Raw genomic sequence first — 22,805 nt, forward strand, 5'->3', positions numbered from 1 at the left:
TTTCAAAAAACGTTTTATATCCATGATGGCCTTGAAGTCTTGAGTTTGTGCATTCGCTTAAATAAGCTTATTATGTGCTGTTAACCAGCAACCATAGACAGTAAAAGAAAGCAGCAAATAGCCTTGGCTACAATTTCTGTAGTTGCTGCGTCCATTCATTGTTATTCTCTCTCCTGCTCAAACAAAAGTTGTGCGTGCATTAAGTTGATGATAACGTGTTTACAAACTCTACTTTACATAAAATATTGTAAATAGCCTACTGTCATGCAGTTAATGGGATACTGTGCAGAGTTGGAAAGTTAGGTCAACTTGGAAACTGTTTCTCGTTGTTGAGTTGCCTGTTGGTAAGGTAAAGGCGTAGCTTACACCTGCAGGAGCGCTTGCTTGGGCGCCTGTGTTGCGCAATGCACTTTGCTCCTCTCATCTATACGACGCAGTTCCCATTTCTCCAAACCAAACATAATTACAAGGACAAATATTGCTACACGAGGGAAATCAGTGTGGTGTCCGATGTGAAAAAACGGGTATAAATCTAGCGAACACATTTCCACGAATCACGGATGTGTTGATGACATAAATTAGGAAATATTAGAGGACTTAATGAGACGTGATGTTGAACTGCATGCCGATGCCATTTAACCCAAATGCCCCAGCAGCAGCACGGGAGAGGAGAGCTTATCTGACAGATCTGCATTGTCTATAGTGAGGTAATGTTAGATTACATTGCAAAAATATCACCATGCATTCATAACCTCGTGATTCAGTGAGAGTGATCCCAAAACATCGGAAAGTGACATTTCTGTATTACATTTTGTCAAGAGGAAAAATCAATAGCAAACTGTTCCCAATTGACTATAGCGCTGTGAACCGTTCCTGGCTGCGCCTGGCAAATCCGCCATCATAATAGCAATCTGCTATGGAACAAGCGTGCCTGTTGTTAAAGGGAATGTAAGATGACGCTCTGATTGGTTTATTGCACGTTACGCCCAAACCACACCCATGAGTAATGTAGCTACTACAGACCACCCCATTTTAGATTTGCGTCGGGTGCAACAGTCATGATCCCGCCGGTAAAATAGAAACAGCGCCCAAGATCCGCCCACAAAGCGATTTGCGCAAAGTAAATTGCGCTAACGTGCAAGATAGAGCCCCTAAAGTGTTTCTAGCTAAAGAGCGCAATTTTCATTTCATCTGACAATAGACCACACTTCCAGACAAAGTCAATGTACCATTCAGTAACTTAACGTTTACATTGGTAATTAAATGACTGGACTGGCCTTTACCTGGTATGCCCTCTAAATAATCTATCAGCAGTGAGGTCACTTTTGAAGATTTTTTGGGGGACTTGGTGACCCCAAGATGATACCTTTTTCTGTAACTTTCAAACAGTGGTTCTTACGGAATTTTTTGCCTATCTTACCATCCTCCATAATGTGATGGGGGCAAGATAACCATTGGTCTTTATCCAAGCATGTTTGCCACATTTCCAGTTGATTACAACCTGTTAATCATTGTTTTAACTGTAAATATAGGCATTTTCAACAAATTACCTAGTTTTTATAGACATCCCCTGACTTACAAATGTCAACACGCTTTGTTTTTATTTAGATTTAGTGTATTTGTCTTTCCAATGTTGAAAAATGACTAGAGGATTTAGCTTCTGTGTCACTTTATTTTCATACCTTAGTGAAAAAGAAAGCCATGAACTACTTCTGAAAGTTCAAAGACACTCTGATTAACTTAAATAAGTTGAATTTAGATAGGAAAATACTTCTGTTAGGTTTTGTATATAAGATTTTTCTAGGGTTGCCAATATTTGTGAGCAAAAATGTGTTAAAAATATTTATTAGAGGGGATGCATCCCCTCTATTGAAATCCGAAAACTTCTTCTTCTTATTATTTTTCTTTTTACCTTTTTGTGCGCGCTATTCAGCCCAAACCGCTTAACGTACAAATTTGGTTCAAACACCGTTCCGTAGATCTTCCAAGGCTTTACCGTCCTATCCGTTTCTCATTTTTGAGAAGTTTATACTTTTTGAGATATTTGTAATTAAAAGTGTATTTTTCCCCCATAGACTTGAATGGGGGCTGTGATGTCATAATAGAGCCAGCTGCGCTCGTTAAGTAGTTCTCAGAGCAGTTCCCAGGCTAATCAGAACACTGGCACAGGTGTCACCTGTGAGGAATTCAACTGTCTCAGCCTCTAAGCATACAATCTAGCTATACCTGAACTACACATCCTGTTAAAGTGTTTTCTGTGTGTCAAAATAAAAGTCCCAGCCATATCTCATGCATTCAGCATTATATCTCCAGAACGGCTTGACGTACATGCTTCAAATTTGGTACGAGTGTTTTTATGGACTCAAAGGTGAAGTGAGTTGATGTTGGAGGTTGAAGGTCAAATGTCAAGGTCAAAAACACCTTGAGTGTGATATCTCAAGAATGCCATGTCACACAAGATTCAAATTTGGTTACTCCAAAAGCACCTTTGCAGGTATCACAATTACCCTACCAACCAGCTAGCAGCAAGCTCAACAGCCCCACCAACACCCTAACCAGCAGATTGCATCCCCTCGTGTAATTCCTCGGAATTGCATTTCTAGTTTCTTTATGAGATTTTCCTTTTTCTCAGAATACATTTGCTTCCCTTCAAGGGTGGATTTTTCCTCATTGTTTTCATTGTGAGATTACAATAAATCACCAACGGATTATTTTTTATACCTGTTTTTTGTCAACTTTACCAAAGGTGCCAATAATTCTGGAAGGTACTGTATTTCAAAGTGCCCAGTAGCAAGAACTACAAAAGCAAAAAGTCACTTACAGAGGCAAAGATCTTACTGATGGCTGCCTCAATCTGAAAGTCGGCTGCACCACTGTCCATGTTACCGCTGATCATGTAGGCCATAGACTGTAAGAGAGCCACACACACACACACACACACACACACGCAAACAAAACACACACACACACACACACAGAGGCAATTAAATTAGCAATTAAACAGAAAGAAAGAAGAAATAAGTTGTTTTGAACCACTACCTCACTTTTAACTGTGATAAGTAAATGTAACCAAAGGCATAACATCATGATGTGACAGAGCATTCAGTGTACATTTTGACAATTCTTTTCCATTTCTCTCTATATTTTTTTATATTGCAAAGCACAACCTCTGACAACATATCAAAACCTAAACATATCATTCATATTAGAGAAGCTATTAAATGTTTTTTTTTTTTTTTGTTAGCCCAGTTTCCACATCCTCTTCCTGTAACAAACATACAAAGCTGAGAAGACTAACCAGGGGTCTAGAGTGTGACCAAAATTTGTAAGGGTGCGCCTAACATTTTTCATATGTCGCACTGGTGCACATGATGTCATAAGGGTGAGCGCCTAGACTTACCTCACATCTGCTGTCTCTCCATGTACTAAGCGTTTGTCTTCTATTGACTGGTGTTGCACGGTGCACCAATACTACAAAAGTATCAAAATACTCTGAAATTAGAAACATCACAATACCTAATTTTATTACTATCGATACTTTAAAGAATGACATTCGGTGCTTCCCGTAGCCTGTGTCTTTTCTCCTCACACATACACAGCTTTTAACCTGCAGCTGTCATGTGATAAGTAGCGAGACATGGCTGCTAGTTGAAGTGATGCTGTGGCCACACAGCAACAAATAATAGCAGGCTAATGTTAAGCTGATTTGCTGACTTCCTCACTTCTCAAGTTTGTGTTGCTAACCTACCTAAGCTATGGAATTTATTTTAATGGAATCTATGGAATTATCTATGGAATTTTAGGCCTACTGTTGCGTTTAATGACATTTCCGAAATAAGATACACAACCTATTGGCAAACTTCTTGAGAGTTCCTTAAAAGCAACTATCCCGTTAGCTCACGCATCATGTCTATCATTCATGTAGTGCTCACCAAAATCATAGAAATGAACATTGCAAGATACTTATCTCTTCTATGATCCCAGAAAGATTTTCTTTGACTTTTTGAACATTTATTTTATCTAATGACATAGAAAACATAATGAATTGCATCCATATATCCTTGGACTAAGTGCAACTATTTTCCTCTAATTACTATATATTTTTAGCTATTAGTAATTATGCAGATCATAATATACTATAAATTCTTAACAAAATATATAAAGTTTATGAATTCCAAAATATGAAATAGAAACATATGACAAGACATCATTTTCCGTGTGTGTGTGGAGGGTCGAGCAGAGTCTAGGATTGCCACTGATGTGAATGATCACAAAATATTCAATATTACTGATGGTGTCAAGGCGGTGGGGGCCCCCAAAATCAAATCAATACGGTCATTTCCGGTCCATGCACTGACAACAGCTCAGACACTGAATGTATATGGAGAGCGATAAAAATGTGATCTTGATATTGTGGCGTTAAAGGTGGCGCGATGAAAAATTTGGGTGCACCTAAATAAATAATTTAGGCGCACCAGTGCAACCAATGTAAAAAAGTTCAAAAGATGGCCAGTGATTAACATAGATTGAAAGTTGGGACCAGAGCCGGTCCAGATATGACCACTGCTGACTCAGGATCAGTATGACACATATGGACCAGGATCTGCTCAGTGTGTGTGTGTGTGTGTGTGTGTGTGTGTGTGTGTGTGTGTGTGTGTGTGTGTATGTCGTCCTGGGCACGCCATCTGACCTCAGTCACGTATTGCAGCATGGCCATGCGTGCCACCTTCTCCTGGATAGCGCCGTAATTGTGAATCTTGTTGCCGAACTGCGTGCGGTTGGCAGCATGGTCCACCTGATAAGAGATTCGCACAGAGAGGAGGGGAGAAGACAGACAGAGACACAGGGACAGAGCGACAGATACAATTAAACCAGAAGCGCAAACACACACACACACACATATGGTAAATATGGTACAGCAGATTATACTATACATTTTCGCACTATCAGTAAGTCTCTCTCTCTCTCTCTCTCACTCACACACACACACACACACACACACACACACACACACACACACACACACACACACAGTTAGAGGCACAGGTAACAAGGTGAAACATTCTCATAATGAGGGTTGAACGAGACATAGTTGGACTGTTGTGACTGTACAAAATCAATTAGTTTTGACCATATTTCTGACCACACTGTATATTTCCAGAATGGTGAACACCTGTTTAGCTGAAGAACTAAAGGTGATCCATGACTTTGAACAGAAGACCCTAACGCCAGAACAGTGGGAGAAACAGAAAGCACAGTGGCACACACACACACACACACACGCCTATATTTCCCAGGTACAGGCCTATATTTCCCGGCCTGTAAGCCTGTGCCTGGTTTCAGAGCATGTCGTGACCCAGATGCATATTAGTAGTAGGCGGTGGGAATGCCAAAGTGCACTAAACAACACAAATCAGTCATCTAGGACTAGTTATGACTTGACACCTACTATACTTGACCTACTATAAACAACAATGAGCAGTTTCAAATTCTCCCATTCACGCGTAAATCGTGCATAAGCTTTTTTTTTACGCACTTGAGATACACACCTCTGTGTTACGCGTATTCTCCCATTCCTGCCTCTGTCACACCAACAGTGCGCGTTTGAAATCAAGGCGGCCTTATGAAAGAGGCGTGATTTATTTAAAATACTGTAGAACCAGACTGATCCACCACCTCGTTAATTTAGGTTGATATGAAAAAGTGGAACGTGGACTTTCTCATTGGCCTTGAATGTCATTTAATTCCAGAAAGAACACAAACCAGTCTTTGATTTTGAAAACGTAAGCATGGTGAACTGAATAGTGAAGGCCTACAGTAAAATGGTGTCATCACATAGCGTGAGAAAAGGTTCCTTGACAAAGGCTGACAGGTCGAAACGTTGGATTTAAAATAACAGGAATAAGAGATAGAGTGTGCGGCGACCAAGTTTTTCTTAATTTATTTTCCCTTGCCAGCACCTCGGAGGGTGTGCATTCTTTTCGTTATTTATACGGTCATCACATAGCCTAACAAAAAATTGACTTCACGAAATTTCGCTTTTGTTTTGAGGTTTGTTTATAAAGAGTCAAGACATGCTTGAGGTGTGTACATCATTCAGAATTGATTGTGCTTTGGCAAATGTGCAAGGTGCCCATGCTGTAGGCACTAATGCTCCTCCACACTGTCATAGAAGTTGGATAGGTTGGATACTACAGGACCTTTTTCCATGTTACCTTAGTCCATTTTAAACAAGCTCAGGCCCAGATAAGACGGTATATTTTTTTTTTATGTCTCTATACAACTTTGGCTGTTACAATTTTGGCTGCAGTTTTTGAATTGAGTATCAAACTGTGCACATAGACAATGGTTATCAGAGGTTTTCCTGAGCCCATACAATGACAGGTCTGGAAACAGGTCTGGTTTTGATGCAGTGCCATCTGAGGTCCAAAAGACCATGGCCATCCAATTTGTTTTTCAGCTCTTTCCCTTGTTTACAGTTTTCTCTGGATTCTCTGAATTTTTTTTAATAATATTATGTCCTGTAGATGATGAACTCCCCAAATACTTCACAATTCCATGTTAATAAGCATTAAAATTACATTGTTTCATAATTTGTGAACACAGGTTTACTTACACATAGTTATGAATACCAGTGTTGCGCGGGTTTGGTCACAAGCGGCCCGCGGTCGCCCGATATTTTAATCAACCCGACCGCAACTTGGACCGCGAATATTAATTAGGACGAAATTATACCCGACCCGCGATCCGACCCGCTTATTTACAAAATGTGTGCTTTTGGTTATAGCCTGCATGCAGTGTGACAGTAGGCCATTTCTGTAAAACAAACTAATTTATTTGCGAAACTTTATGCAGTAGAACTACACGCAGTAGGCATGCAGGACATAATGTTTGCGCAGGAGAGAGAATGAGAATAAGAGCGCAAGCACGCACGCAACCACCAAGGATTAGAACACTAGGATAAGATTTGAAGGCCATGGACATAAATCTTTCTTTCGAAAACAGAAATGGTGAGGCAAGGTAGGCAAGACAGATACATTGCTGGTCAAAACGTTAGCATAAGAACTGGTTTATAATGCTGAATGAAGCACAAAGCTTTACTAAAGCACATCCACAAGTCACAAACACAACAAACTAAGGTAACTTTTATGCATGCGCAAACCTATATATACCGGTAGATATGGCTGTGTAGTCTGTGCCATAATATTTATTCCTGCAGGCTGCCCGTTTTGGCTGTCATACTTTTAAATGGCTTCGCAAGAAGTAGGCCTAGACCAGCGGTTCCCAAACTTTTTTCCCCGCGGACCACCTTCTACATCCTGACTTGGCTCGCGTACCCACCATCCAACACATAAAAAAGTAACACATTCTATTGACGCATTCCAGGCATATTTAATTAGCCGCCCTACATTATAACAAAATCAAAATGTGCAACTGGTCTATGAGCTCTCACGCTAAAAAAAACAGTGTGGAGAACCACATTAGAATGGTTAGATAGCATCTCACTGCAAACCACGCACTGAGGCTTTGGGCAGTCTGTCTCCCGATCCACGTGAAGCCGAGGGCTATATGCCTCATCATACTTTTGTTTTCTTCGCGCAGTCTTTCTGTCTCGTTCTTTCTTTTATCCCCCTGCGCTCCATCTCCACCTTCATTAGTCTGCCCCCATCCCATCGTTACCTGTGCCCTGCTCTGTTTCTCTCGCTTCTCCTCTTCGATCGCTTTAATTAGACCTTTTGGACAGTGTCCCTGTTTTTACCCACTTTTCCATGTTTATGCAGCGTTCTACCTAGCCTATACTTCAACGAAACTAACGCGCCAGATATTCTGGCTGCAGACAGGAAATCACGTGTATTTTGTGTAGCTTATTTTTTTAATGAAAACATAGCCTATTATAGAGTTTACAAATTATTTCCTTTAATTTCACGTTTCCATATCATTATAACCCGATTCGAAATTGTGTATTATTTATTCATTAATTTGAGTATTAATTAATTAATCATTTTTCACTTCTTTCCGCCATTGCCCTTTTCATCTCGCGTACCCCCTAGTGGCAGCTCGCGTACCACCAGGGGTACGCGTACCACAGTTTGGGAATCCCTGGCCTAGACCATAACTTGTACTACTGTCATCTTCTTTAACAACTTTTCCCAATATTTCCCATAGCCTATATCGCTTTTCCTGAAGGGGTGTCTTTATTATTTTAACTCGCGTCTTGCTTCTTTACTGTTGACTTTACTGTATTGATGCTAGCCTTCTCGTGATATTTTAAGTAGGCCTATTTGTAGAAAATATATATTTAATTAATTTTAACTGACCCGCCCGCAAATGACCCGAATATCATTAAAATATTTTGTTTATGACTCATAACCGCGGGTGACCGCGGTCATCCGCGGGCGACCGCTTAATTTCGGGCAGACCGCGCAACACTGATGAATACCCCTACATCTTTACTTCTAAGAGACCCTGCCTCTGTGGGATGATCTTTTTCATACCCAATCGTGTTGCCAGTTACCCTAATTAGTTGTGAAACATTCCTCCGTTTGTTTTCTTTATCATTACACAACATTTCCAGCAGTTTATTATCCCCGTCCCAACTTTTAACATTTGATATGTTGTCTGTGACCTTTTTGCAACTAATAAAAGTTTGCAGATAATAACATTTTGCAGATTATTACATTGTTTGTATTCATATTTCACACAACGTCCCAACTTTTTCTGATTTGGGGTTGTAAAATATTTGTCCAATTCAATATCGATTTGTAAAATGTATGGATCAATCATCTCTCCAAGTCTGGAAAACTGATACTTTGTATCTCATTCCAATCAAAATGATATTCAATCAGAATCTGAGGTCATTGAATCAAAGCGTTAACCATAATTGAATCAAATCAGGACATCAGTGCCAATACCCATCCATATTGACTGCTCTCATTGTGGGTCCCCTGAACCACTGACAGCGACAGTAAATGCAGTCGTTTATGACTGTAGCCGGTGGAATGACACCTACTGCACTTTCCATTCGCCCACTGTTGTTGGCAAGTCAATGGAACCTTGCGGATGGCACTGCAGAATATCTCTCAAACCACACACTGTTACAGCACGCAACTAAATCTCAGCCTCAAGGGCGAACTGGTAGTTTTCCACTATTTGCAGGCCACTCATGCTCAGGGCCGCGTTTGGGCATTGGACAAAGGGGCTGCTGCCCCGGGCCCCGGCCACTAGGGGGCCCCGGCGCGGGACATTTAAAAAAGAAAACAAGTGTCTTATTGTCACCTGTCTTTGCCCGTATCAATGCATGCTATCACAGACAACAATGGCTTCGCATGAGACAATTAGGAAATATGAAAGCGGAACTCGAAAAAAGAGAGAGCTTCAGCCAGACGTTCTCAGTAAGGCGCGCCAAAACCACGGCCGTACGCACTGTGCGTATCAGCCAGGCTACTCAACAATGAGAGAGAATGTCCCCTGTGAGCGTGTATTCACACCAAATTGGCCTAGGCTACCATAACTTCTCAACTCTGCACAGTAGCCTATTCCATTAACTGCATGCCAGTAGGCTATTTACAATTTTCTGTAAAGTAAAGTTTGTAACAAACAAAGTTTGTATCAAAATCAACTTAATGCAGAACTATGCACGCGCGCACCTTTTGTTTGAGCAGGAGAGATACACAGGCATGCTACAGAAGTTGTAGGCTAGCTTGTTGTTTTCTATTACTATCTATGCTGGTTATCAGCACACAATGGTATGAGCTAATTCATTAACTCGAGACTCATCATGGATATAACACGTTTTTTTAAACAACGAAAACAGAAAGGATGGAGACAGCAAAGCGAGAGGAGTTATTTCAAATGGGCAAGCCGCAAGCACAAGGTAGGTAGGCAAGATTATTGCCTGTCAAAACGTTAGGCTAGCATTACCACTGTTTAGCCATACGTGAACGTAGCCTTCGCTAGAACAAAATTAGGTAACTTTAGCCTTTATAGGGCTATACAAAGTTGTCCAAATAAATAGGTCGTTGTTAGGCGTTGTTGTTATAAAGATATTGCATGTGGATGTTATTAGCCTACTACAATATGTAGGCTACTTTTTAACCGACCAATGCAGGAACCTAACCGGGACAAATATTATCAAAGCGTTGAAAGTTGGGTGTGTGCGTACCATCGCATTCATTCCTGCAGGCGCCCTGTCCACTTTTTTCAAAACGAGGATCAAAATAGTGATAAGTCCACGTCTAAGCATACTACCCCTGTCCCTGACAACGTTACCGTTATCGGCTACGACACCCCCCTTGTTTGTATTAGATGTGCGTGCCAAACTCTAAGCCTTAGTTGAAGTAATTGATGGTAATAATGTAATATTTCATGGTTGATTTTTTTGTGTGCATTGCCCCATGTTTGTAGGCTACTTGTTTTTTGTATGTTGGTACAATTGTGTTATTATGTTGGTTATACGGTTCCACCATATAAATGCAAAATTAATTTTTACATTATGTCTGTCATAATTTAATTGCCTCTCTCTCTCTCTCTGTCTTATGTATATTGATAATAATAATAATAGTAATATATATTGAAAAACAAAGGGGGGTGGGGGGGCCTCGGGGAGGCCTCTGCCCTGGGCCCAAGATGCCTTTAACCTGGCCCTGCTCATGCTCATAAACCATGTTATATAGGTACACCATCGCCAAACACAGTTACTGATGTCTACCTAGTTTCAAAAACTTCAAAATAGCCCAAATACACAAACAAGCAAACAAACTAACTAACTCAATAGTTAATCGACAGATGCAACTGATCTTATTTCCCATAAATGCACCTCCAGGGTATTGATTTCTTCAGAAATGAAATGAATGCAATGTTGTATTAAGGGTGTGCACACAAACAACAGAACCTCTTATCTTGCACACACACACACACACACATACACACACACACACACACACACAGCAATAGCTACCATCTGCTGATTTGCTCCACCAAACCCAAATGTGAGTTCAAAGGTGTAGAGAAATACCCCCACTAAAAAAAAACTTGAGAGTTTGACTTCTCAAGAAGAGCGCAGTGTGCACAGAGGACAAGCCACAGAACACACAAAGGAAGAGATACAGTAGACTGACAAACTGACAGACTGGCTGAGTGGAAAATGAGTTTGGGGAGAGAGTGGTTGTATGTATTTACATAAAACAAGAACAAAGAAAATAGTAATTAATCCTCTATTTATACTGTAATATAGCTGTTGCTGTCCCTCAGTATAATATGGGTACATGTCTGTGTTGGTCAGATGGTCAGTGAGAGTGTGAGTGTGTTTTTTCTTTGCGATATTTTTGGTGTACATTTGGTATATTTTGATCCAAAACTTTTTTTTTTTGTTCATGGTGTCATGTATACACATTGTATGTCTCAGTAGTTGGGTATGAGTGAGGCAAAAATGAAGAGGACAGACAGACAGATCGGTGAGAAACAGAAAGTGAGAATCACACTGACTGTCAGTCTGACACTAAGCTGATAAAAAAAAACAGACTCTCCAGTCTCAAGTGTTAGTGGGGTAGTTAAGCAGAAAAATTGATCACTGTGATAAAATCATAAAATGTGGTAGAAAAACTCACAAAGGGGGTCTGATCAGATTTAGAATCGTGGGCGGCCGACAAAAATGGGTTTTGTTAGGTGAAAAGGGATTGAAAGCAGAAACTAACAGCTAATACAGTTACATTTTTTACCATAAATCTATGTAATTCTTTACTCATGAACAGCGTCCTTAAATATTTAAAAAATCACAAATAAAAAATGTATAAAATTGGCCCCTGTGATACCATATGCAAGTTCATGTAGTGTGATCTGAATTTGTGTAGTCAGACTTCAGAATCATTCAAGAATTTACATTTAGTCATTTAGCTGATGATTTTATTCAAAATGACTTACAATCCCAGAATCCCAGGTAGCATTAAAAGCCTAGTAAAAGCATACTAGCATTCTGGATATTCAACTATGTTTTACTACAGCTGAGTACACCACAGGGTGGCAACAACTCGAGATAGGAATCATGGCGGGATGTACCATCTCCCCACTTGCTTTTACAATGGCAATGGAGGTCATTATTAGGGCCTCAAAATGGGTAGTGGGTGGGGAGAAGTTGCAGGGAGGGCCACGCCTCCCCCCGATTAGGGCCTTTAATGGACGACATGACAACCTTGACGTCAACCGTTCCATGCACCAACAGGTTGCTGGATAAGTTAAATAGCAATCTGCAATGGGCCAGAATGAAGGTGAAGCCAAGTAAGTCTAGAAGTCTCTCAATTGTTAAAGGTAAGGTAATAGATAAGAAGTTTGCTATAAATAAAGAGGTGATTCCCACAGTTCTGGAGAAACCAGTGAAGAGTCTGGGAAGGTGGTATGATGCAAGCCTCAGTGATAAGTCACAGGTTGAAGACTTGAGACAGGACACTAGGCAAGGTATTGCAAATATTGACAAGTCAGGGCTGCCAGGTAAGCTCAAGCTGTGGTGTCTGCAGTTTGGTTTATTGCCTCGGCTAATGTGGCCATTGACAGTTTATGAAGTTCCTCTGTCAAAGGTAGAAAGGTTGGAAAAAATGATCAACTCCTATGTCAGAAAATGGCTCGGAGTCCCACGCTGCTTAAGCAGTGTAGCCTTGTATGGAAAGGGCATTATAGAGTTGCCAATATCTAGTCTGACAGAGGAATTTAAGTGCTCTAAGGCTAGATTGGAAATGACTCTTACTCAGTCCAAGGACCCAGTGGTGAGGACAGTTGCACCCACAGTTAATGCAGGGAGGAAGTAGAACCCAGAACAGAACCCAGAGCAAGCTCAATCAGCATTGAGACATAGGGATATAATGGGCCATGTGCATCATGGGCGGGGGGGTCTAGGGGTGGACGTAAGTAAACCCTTGTGGAGCAAGGCTTCTGCAGGAGAAAAGAGGAAAATGGTAGTGGAGGAAATGCATAGACAGGAGGAGACTGTAAGATGTACTAAGGCAGTGTCGCAGGCAAAACAAGGGCAGTGGGTGACGGATTAGGAAAGATTTATGGGGCATGGAAGCTGGTAGGATCAGGTTTATGTTAGGTGCTACATATGATGTGCTCACATCTCCCAAGAACTTAAAGGGACACCAGGCAAGCCTGATGCTTTTTCTCTACGAAACTCCCCCTCGCTCGGTCTGAAGCTCTTTTCCTTTTCTTTGCGTCTTCTGTCAAGGGTTTTCGCTGCTTCTTCGCCGGCTCTGCCATTATACACACGTTTGCAATAATCTCTAGCGTTTCGTTAGCCTGCCTAGTTTTTTTTAATGACATCATCGCCCTTATTTCTTCTCATTCTTTTGATGCGTGTAGCTCATTTTTTGGGATATTTTTACCTCAATTCTTACACATGGCACCTTTAAGTCAATGGTTTGGTGAGGGTGATAAATGCACACTTTGTTCGTGTGTGGGCAGCTTCCACCATATCCTATTAGGGTTCAAGGTAAGTCTCACCCAGGGGCGGTATACGTGGCGTCATAACCAGGTATTGAAATGTGTGGCAGCGGCAATTGAGGATAAAAGGAGAGAAGTCAATTCATTAGCAGCTAGTAAAGGGGTTAGATTAACTTAACTTTATACGTCAGGGGGATAAACCTCGTGTAAAACCGGCCAGTTGGAAAATGGACGGGCTGGGAAATGAAGGTTGATCTTGGCCAGCAGATGGCGGTACCTCCGCATATAGTGAGTACTAAACTAAGGCCCGACTTAATTCTGTGGTCGGATTCAGAAAAGATAGTTTACTTCATTGTACTTACTGTTCCTTGGGAAGACCGAGTGGAAGAGGCCAATGAGCAAAATACACTGAAATAGTGGAGGAGGCAGCCAAGCAAGGTTGGAGTGCACGATTAAGGCCTATTGAAATCGGTGCACGAAGGTTTCGAAGGTTTAGATTGGCCAGATCTGCTTTTGGCTTGCTGTCTGAATTGGGCATTTGTGGACAAAGTCTAAGGCAGGTGGTTAGTAACATGTTTAGGGGTGTAGGGATGCACGATATATCGGCAGCCGATATATTATTAGCCGATAAGTGAAAAAATGAAAATATTATTATCGGTCCGATAATTTGCGCCGATATTTTTTAAAGTCCTAATTTAGCCCTACGTAAGGTCCGTCCTGCTACACTGAGCTACATGAGCTTGGTTGGCTATACTTTTTCCTCAATATAATGTTAGCGGTGTGAATGTATTTCACCACTCTAACAAAATCTGTGGATATGCGTTCATTTGGGAATCTGTGCATCTCAAAATCCTCTCGTGAATGATCCGCCATTTAACCTTAACAGAGCGGAGCTCAGCCCTATCTAGAGCCGTCTTGTGCTGGTGTGTTTGCACTTTACCGCGCTGGTCAGGGAAACAAATAAACAAACTTGTTAGTGTGTCGAGTACATAAGTAGGCCTAGTTCTAAGTTGTGTTTTAGTATTATATTTGCATTACTTTAGCTTGGGTATTACCTAGAAATATGCTAACCATTCGTGCTTCAGTTCCAGACAGGTCATCATAATAAGTTATTAAAACCTTCGGGGCTAACGCCTTTCATTTCTGCTGCAGCAGGTTGTGCGCAACAGAGTAGACATAAGATACAGTCTGAGGAGTTGCAGCTTTATTCAGTTACCCGCAGTTGAAACTAAACCTAAGTTTCCCTCACAAACTCTGATTTGGTCGCTATACTGTAGCTTATTCCAAGCTGAGCCGTTTATGAGTGTTTAGTCCTAAATGAAAACGATTCAAACTCTCTAGCCACTCACTCGCAATTCACTGACGTCAGGTTCACTTAAAGGAGCCACACATACTGTAGGGCTAGGCTACTGTTATGTTGTTGACTGCCGTACTATTGAGGAGTATTATGAGTTTTTCAAGAGTAATATTATCGGTTATCGTATCGGTATCGGCCACAACAAACCAATAAATATCGGTTATCGGCCCTAAAATTCCATATCGGTGCATCTCTAGTTAGCACTTTACTTGACAGTATCAACATAATAGTGACATGACACTGTCATGAACACATGACACTGTCATGACACATGGAACCTAACCTTAACCTGTAACCCTGATCCTATAACCCCAACCCAAACCCTAACTCTAAACCTAACCCTAACCCTAAACCTAACCCTAATCTTAACCCTAACTTGTTATGACAAAAACTGAATGTCACTTAATAACAGAAGCGGTATGTAATAAACGTTTATGACCTCTTTATGACACGTTCATGACAATGTCATGTCACTTATGTCGACACTGTCAAGTAAAGTGTAACCATAACTTGTCCTTGGCAGCAGAATGAGCAAGCGAATGGTTGTGGGTAAGGAGAAGTCACCCTTCCTGGGGCGCAAGCAAAGGTAAGCCTACTGACTCATTTGTTTTGTGTTTGTGACGGACTGTGCTTAGGTCGATGGTGGTTGGTTAGGGTTTTTAGGGTTATGGTTCAGTCCACATCAACGGGACGGACCAACCTAACCAACCTAACCAACCTAGACCATGCCTAGGTTGGTTAAGAGTTTTTGGATATTTTATTGTGGTAATATGGTGGCAACATGGGGCGTAAACTAAGGTAAGCTAACTGGCTCGTTTGTTTTGTGTTTGTGATGGACTGTGCCTAGGTTGATGGTGGTTGGCTAGGGTTTTTATGGTTATGGTTCAGTCCGCATCAACAGGACGGACCAACCTAGCCAACCTAGACCATGCCTAGGCTGGTTAAAAGTATTTTGGGTATTGGATATTTCAATGTGGTAATATGGTGGCAGCATGGAGGGAAGTGTCTCCAGGACGCTGGTTTCACTGTTAAGCCTTCATGAGGTGTCGTGGGCCTAACTTAACGAAACATCGGTGAATGAGGGTGCCCACTTGATAACCCCAATGACATGCCGCATACTATATACTGCTGTTGGATGGGCCATTTGTCTTGTGTTTGTGACCATTGGTTGGCAGATTTGTGGTTAGCGTGCTTTTTTTAAGTTAATTTGAGTAGGGGCTATTGAATGTGCTTTTACCTTGAATTTTGGCACAAGGGATTAGAACATCTAATCCTGTGTATTAAAGGATAATTCCGGTGTTTAGCACGTTGAGTCCCTTTTCTGTTTTTTTCTGGTTGAACTAGAGTGGTGAACACCGAAATTTTGACGATTGATCCTGTCTCGACTTTTCTGACTCGTTTTGAATCGCCTTTGACTACTTCAGAGTGGCTGCCTATGGGCATGCACAAACATGTCCTTAAAACAACCCTTAATGTTCGCTTTCAAAACTGTGCAACTCACCGAGTGGTTAGTGGTGTTCGATAATATAGTTCCAGTTAGCAAATAACACGGCTGGAAATCATACATTGCGCCGATATATTTGTTTTTAATAATCAATGAACACCACTAACCACTCTGACTCTGAGTTGCACAGTTTTGAAAACGAACGTTAAGGGTTGTTTTAAGGACATTTTTGTGCATGTTGTAAAGTGCAAAGTGACATGACCAGGCCGGCAACCGATGCAACGTGATCAGAGAAGGTTAGTTGGTCATTCTTGTTATTGCTAAAAGCGAGACAAGATGATAGTTCTCAACCTGAGTAGGGTTTAGAGAGGGAGTGTATGTGCAATTGCTAAAATTGCTTTTATACAACTGTTCCATTACCAACTAATTTAGTTTAAAGATACAACATTTCTATCGTTTATTTAAAATTTTGTTCGTTCATCCTCTACCCACACAAATAGTTATAATCTTTAGCCTTTTCATTTGCCGTTGCCAAGCAACGTGACACCACTCGAGAGACGTACGTTGCTTGAAAGTGAAAAAATGCGAAAAAAATTATCCAACATGGCAGAGCTAACTCTAAAACGCCGGTAGTTCTGTATTAACAAATAAGTTCAGCGTTTGTGACCTTATATTTTGTAATACCTAGTTAGAAACAATCACTATTAAATCTAAAAACCAAGGTTTTGTGACCATAAAATACGTCACTGAGCTCATGAACAACCTACTGTATTTGCCAGCCACCTATTTTGCGTTTTTCCTCACTCCATGGTGATGTTATGAAATCAATGCTCGCTCTCTATGAATTAATGGAATGTTTCATGTAACATCAATATCAAAATAACCTGTTTCTTTTGACTTGAAAAAAATAATTTGGTGGATTTATGGTAAAAATATGTAACTATTAGTTGTTACATTCTTTTTTCTATCCTTTTCCACCTAATAAAATGTTTCTAGGTCTTTGTCTTGGTCCCCAGGGGCCAAATTCCAGGTGCCTACGGAAATTTGAGCTTCGCCACTCCACTATATCCACCATTTTGAGCATGTATTTTACGATACGCGATATGCATAGAAACATACAACAATACTCTTGTAAGAATATTGCAAGCCTCATAAAATGATATATATATATATCACTGATTCTTGAGATAAGGGACAAAAGTACTTTTGAAAAGTGACAAACAAAAAATCAATACTACATTAATTTGAATTGGATATCATCATAAACATAGATCTCATCTATCATGCCTGAAAAGGAACAGGTTTTTTATTAACCACTTTTTATAAAAATTGACATTTACTGACTTAGTAACTTGTCATTTGTCAACTCCGTCAGACACATGAAAATATGTTTTTTTGTGTGTTTGATCAATTCAACAACACTCTAAAGTCTTTAAGTGTGTAGAAATGGTGTGCCTTAGCAAGGTTTAGTGATAAATTGCATTATATACACTTTTAATATAATTTTACATTGTTTTGAAATAAGCCATTTTAAATTACCTTAATTTAGTTTACTATTTTTTAATTTTTAATATATACAATTAGTGGTTTTGTGCACACAAGACACTGATGCATGTAGATAAGTTGGTGTTTTAATGTATGAACACACTCAATTGAACAAAATAAATATACATTTTTTTATAAAAATGAAAAACCTCCATCTTACGGTGTTGACACACAACTGACGGTGTTGACACACAATTGACGGTGTTGACAAACTAATCGAGAATCAAACTGATTAAAGATATTTGACTAGTTTTGACATGGCAGTATCTAGGGAAAGAGTATCAAACTTCAAACAAAGAGTTTCTACAGGACCTCAGGCAAGTAAGTTCTATGATTTGCTCCAATTTCTCTCAGCAAGTAAGTACATATAGTGTTTTATCTGTCATTACTGCCTTCGGTGTAGAGCCAAGTATTAGATATTTATATATAATAGTTTGTCTAACCTGCGGGACTTGGACATTGGACAAGAGGTGTTGAACAGGGAACAAGCTGTCCCTGTCAGTTTCAAAATCTTTCACTGGACAGAAACAGACATCCCTCCTCCTAGCCTCCTTGCCTGCTGTAGTTTTACTGGTCACCTTGCTATTTTATAGTTGTATCTGGTAGCTTTGTTGACTTTACATTCTCCTATATGGGCACTTCCCTGCTGAAAAAAACAGCCTGACCAGCTAAAGGGGGTTTGCTGGTTGACCAGCTTGTTTGACCACCCTATGATGGTTGACCTACTAGACCAGCAAAACTATTACGAAAACATACCTTCAGCTGGTTTTCCCAGCTTATGATGGTAATTCAGCTGGTTTTGCTTGTCGTACCACCTCAAGCTGGTCATTTTAGCTGGTGTTGCTGGTCTATAGTGCTGGTTTAACTGGCCATGCCAGCTTATGTTGGTCATTCTAGCAAACCAGCATGACCAGCTTGACGGGCTGGTCACCAGCATGACCATCTTGCACCAGCTGTATCCCACAAGACAGGCTGGTCACACCAGCATGACCAGCTTCCTCAGATGGTCACGCCAGCATATCCAGCTGGTGGCCCAACCAGCTACACCAGCAAAGACCAGCAAGAGCTGGAAGAAAACCAGCAAAGACCAGCTAAAACCAGCTACCAGCATAAGCTGGTTTCTAGCTGTTTTTTTCAGCAGGGTTTAGTCATTTGGAACAGAAGAACACACCAGAATAGGCCTGTTTAGTAAGCAGGATTTGATTGCTGCATTGCAAATCAATGCAGAAGTAATCCAAGCATTCAGAATACGTTACTCAGATTGAATACGTTACAAAATACATTTTCGGGCATGTATTCTGTATTCTGTAACAGAATACTTTTTGAAAGTATCCTTCCCAACACTGCCTACATCTCATGAGTCCCATGCGCTTTCCCACCAGTGGAGCTAGTTGGCTAGTTGATCAAACTTTTGCCAACTTAAAAGCTTAACTCCAGTCGTGATTCAAAGACCGCTGTTTTCCAGCAACAGCATCCATCTTTTTTGTTTTCAAGTAGAAGGGAATTCACGTGGAACCGTCGCAACTCTGTCATCATTATGTTAAGCCCGCCCACCGACTCTACACACAATATGATTGGCCTGATCAAAGTTTGATTTTTCCAGCTCACAAGCCAACAGAGAGTTGCTAGACTACCCTGGCTGCAAATTACATTTGCTGCTGCTAGGGTACATCTAGATTTCTAGGTTACCCTCCTCCCATATTTAGGGTGAAAATTGGCAGTAGGACCACGACGATGCAAAAACTCAACTTTCACATCTTGGTGTTCTATATCTACATCAATGGACTTTCCTAACCACCAGTGATCATCATACACCACTGCCAGCCAATCCCCTGTCTCAATACTGTTGATAATTATATCAACAGTAGCACCCCCAGGATCTTTCAATGGCTCCTCTTCCATTTCATCCACCAAATCGTACATTTCATTGACTGAATCCCCTGCTTCTCCCAACTCGTCTTCCATCTCCTCTATCAACATGGACGGCTCTTCCTGGCCCTTGCATCAGTCTGCTGCTCCTCTGAGCAGTCTCTTATACAAAGAGTAGCTGGGGGAAAGCATTGGCAATTCAATAGCACTGCAAGAGCATGATAGTTGTCTGTAGCTAACACCAAACTGGCGAAGCCTATGGAGAAGCCGATACTTCTTTAGAATCTTGCCTGATACACTGCAAAAAATGAAATCTAATCTTATAATAACATCAAAAAAATCTATTTGGTATTGTTTCTAGTATGAAAAGACTTACCTCTTGAAAGGTCATTTTGACTTAATTTAAGAAGACTTTGACTTATTTTAAGGAGTCTTATCAAGACAAATTTACTTAACGCACTGGCAGACAAATTGGCTTGTTTTTAGGACAAATTTGCTCAATGCACTGGCAAATCTGCTTGTTTTCATGATGAGATGTCTTAAAATAAGTCAAACTTTTCTTAAATTAAGTCAAATGATTTCATGAGAAAGCGCTGGTAAGTCTCTATTATACTGAAAACAATACAAACTAGTTTTTTATCTTGATATAAGATTAATAATCTTAGTTAAATTTTATTAGATAAGCAGTTTTTGCAGTGTAATGCCAGCTGTCTGTGACCTGATTTTTCAACGGCTCGTTTCTGTGCCACATGAGTTGTATAATTCCTTCTCAGCTCTTGTGAAAAAGAAGATATCTCCTAATGTTGGAGTTCCGATGTTGGCTTCCCGTTATCATCCTTTCTGTTTCTGTTCATGGAGAATCTACAATAATTTTATCTTTAAGTTTGACATTTGACTGTTCTATTTGAGCCTTCTTTTTCCGCCATTCCTGCTTTCCGCCATTCCTGCTTTTCTTAGTTTGTGTTGCTCTTTTGTTAATTTCTTAACCTTTTCTTTCAATGCTTTTATCTCCCTTGCGTGTCTTTTCCTGGTTTTTCTCCTCCCTCTCTCAGCTGCAAGGGCACGCTGGGTTGAAGTAGGCTCCTTAACAGCCTGGTCCAGAGGACATTCTGGTGGGGTGTCTATTTCATTTAGCCATCTATTCTGCATAGCTCTGGACCTTTTCTTTGCTTTCCTCCAATACTTATTGCGGTGCCTTTTTGCTCTGGGTCTCCTACTTGTTTTACTTTTTTGTTTTGGACCCTGTCCTTCCATCTCTGTCTCTCCTTTTCTAACTGCTGTTTACTGTCTAACTGTCCCTTCTGCTTTCTGGGTCACTGTTAATTCTTTCTCTCCCTTTTCTCTGGTACTGTTTCTTTGTTTTTGCTTCTGCCTAGATTACAGATAAAAACAATACTTTTATGAGTTATTATTATAAGTTATTTGGCATTTGGGTATATTAAGATGTTTTAAGTCAATCAACATGCATACTTAGATCATATTATCATGTTATGTAGTTGTAATACATTACTTAATGAGTATTTGGGAGCACATTTCCACTCCGTCAGCTTACATGTCAACACCGTCAGACAAAATATCTGACAGAGTTGACGTCTGACGGAGTTGACAAAACAACATGTTTTTTTTTACTTAATCATGTGTAGTAGATGGTAGCCATTTTGATTTCCCTCAGTTGCCAGCTGCCACTAAACTAAACCAAAATACCAACTTTTATTTCAAACTTCTTGATTGAATTCAGCTCTACTTTGAAGACAGTGTTGACACATAAAAGCTGTGACCACAGGGATTTCAACTTTCAACGCTGAATATTAATTTTTTAGAAAACACTTATGAGACCATGTGTTGGACTGCTGCATCCATCAACAGAAAGAAGTCAAAGGGGGTCCTCAGGGTTAAAGCTGACCAAAATATGCCTGATTTATTTCGAATTTGAAAAATATCTGACAGAGTTGACATGAATTGAGGACAGATTTTGAAAGGCTGTTGTTAATGTATAAACTAATGTAATGTTCACGTTAAGTATTTTGTGATATTTAATTAAGCCATCCAATTAACCTCATAATCATATTTGGGCATTTTGGGCATTTTAAAACACTTTATTTTTGCAGTTTGATACTGTAACCTCTGCGGAGGACGAGTTCATTTGCATGGGCTTTCATAGTAGAGTGCCGGTATTTTATGAAATTACTATGAAATAATGTAAATATAGCCAAAACTAAAAGTCTAAACATACACAATTCTTTCATATCCAACTTTTAAAGCCTTTTTAAATGAAATAATTTATTGTTTTTTAAGGGAAATTGCAACATTTTGATGGGAGACATGTTTTGTCCCTTATCTCAAGAATCAGTGATATATATATATATATATATATATATATATATATATAGCCTCGGAAACATATAGACGTCGAGCTATATCCTCACTTGAAGGAGCTTGTGTGGACAAGTAGGGTGAAGAGTTAAATGGCAATGATGTTATTACATACTCGTTAATCTGACTCCATTTGATTAATAATTTGTATCACCAATCAATTACCAAGTAACTAGTTTATCAGCTATGGAGGAGAATGGCATGGCACACTACGAGAATTGAAGTTATCCGATTGGTAGGCAAATTAACAATTTAATAGGCATTAAGTCTTAAAGGTAAATGTAACCCATATCACTTCAGTTGAATGTACAAGTAAACTCACATAGTCTACTGTAACAAAGTAGCAAATGGTAACAAAGGAAACTTAACCAATTCACAGAGGTAAACTTGACAAGTTAGAGATAACTGATACACCAGATAAAACAATACAAACCCAGAGATAGAGAAAAGGGGAGAGAGAGAGAAAGACAAAGGGAGACAGAGAGAGAGAGGGGGAAAAGAGAGAGACCCAGAGAAGAGGTCCAAGGTGGAAAAGAAGAGAAGATGGGAAAAGAAGCCCCAAGATGGGAAAGAAGACAGAAGAGCCCTGGAGGACCAGAGCCTCCACTTTTATCATTCACTCATCAGAGCCTTTGTTGTCTGAGGTGGATGGGTGTGGCCCAGGTGGATATCATAACTTTATGCTACAGTTTAATTCTTAATCTACAACTATGCACAGATACACTCAATTGTACCAAAACCATAATCAGACGGTTGCCCACATTACAAGTATTAATTCAAGACCAAACA

General features: G+C 40.1%; 1 protein-coding gene across 1 annotated transcript in view; it reads right to left on the reverse strand.

The window, feature by feature from the left end:
• acadvl (acyl-CoA dehydrogenase very long chain) overlaps positions 1-22,805 on the reverse strand; it is a 49,271-nt gene that overhangs the window by 12,037 nt on the left and 14,429 nt on the right. The window contains exons 11-12 of the mRNA XM_076288988.1: positions 4,691-4,795; positions 2,822-2,908 (exon numbers count right to left, since the gene is read on the reverse strand). Coding sequence (XP_076145103.1) covers positions 2,822-2,908; positions 4,691-4,795 — 192 coding nt within the window. The remainder of the gene's footprint in view (positions 1-2,821; positions 2,909-4,690; positions 4,796-22,805) is intronic.

The sequence above is a fragment of the Alosa pseudoharengus genome, unplaced genomic scaffold, assembly GCF_046254945.1.
Source record: "Alosa pseudoharengus isolate Yale_2024_CS ecotype anadromous, Long Island Sound unplaced genomic scaffold, YU_APseudo_1.1 YU_APseudo_1.1_scf_17, whole genome shotgun sequence".
NCBI lineage: Eukaryota > Metazoa > Chordata > Actinopteri > Clupeiformes > Clupeidae > Alosa > Alosa pseudoharengus.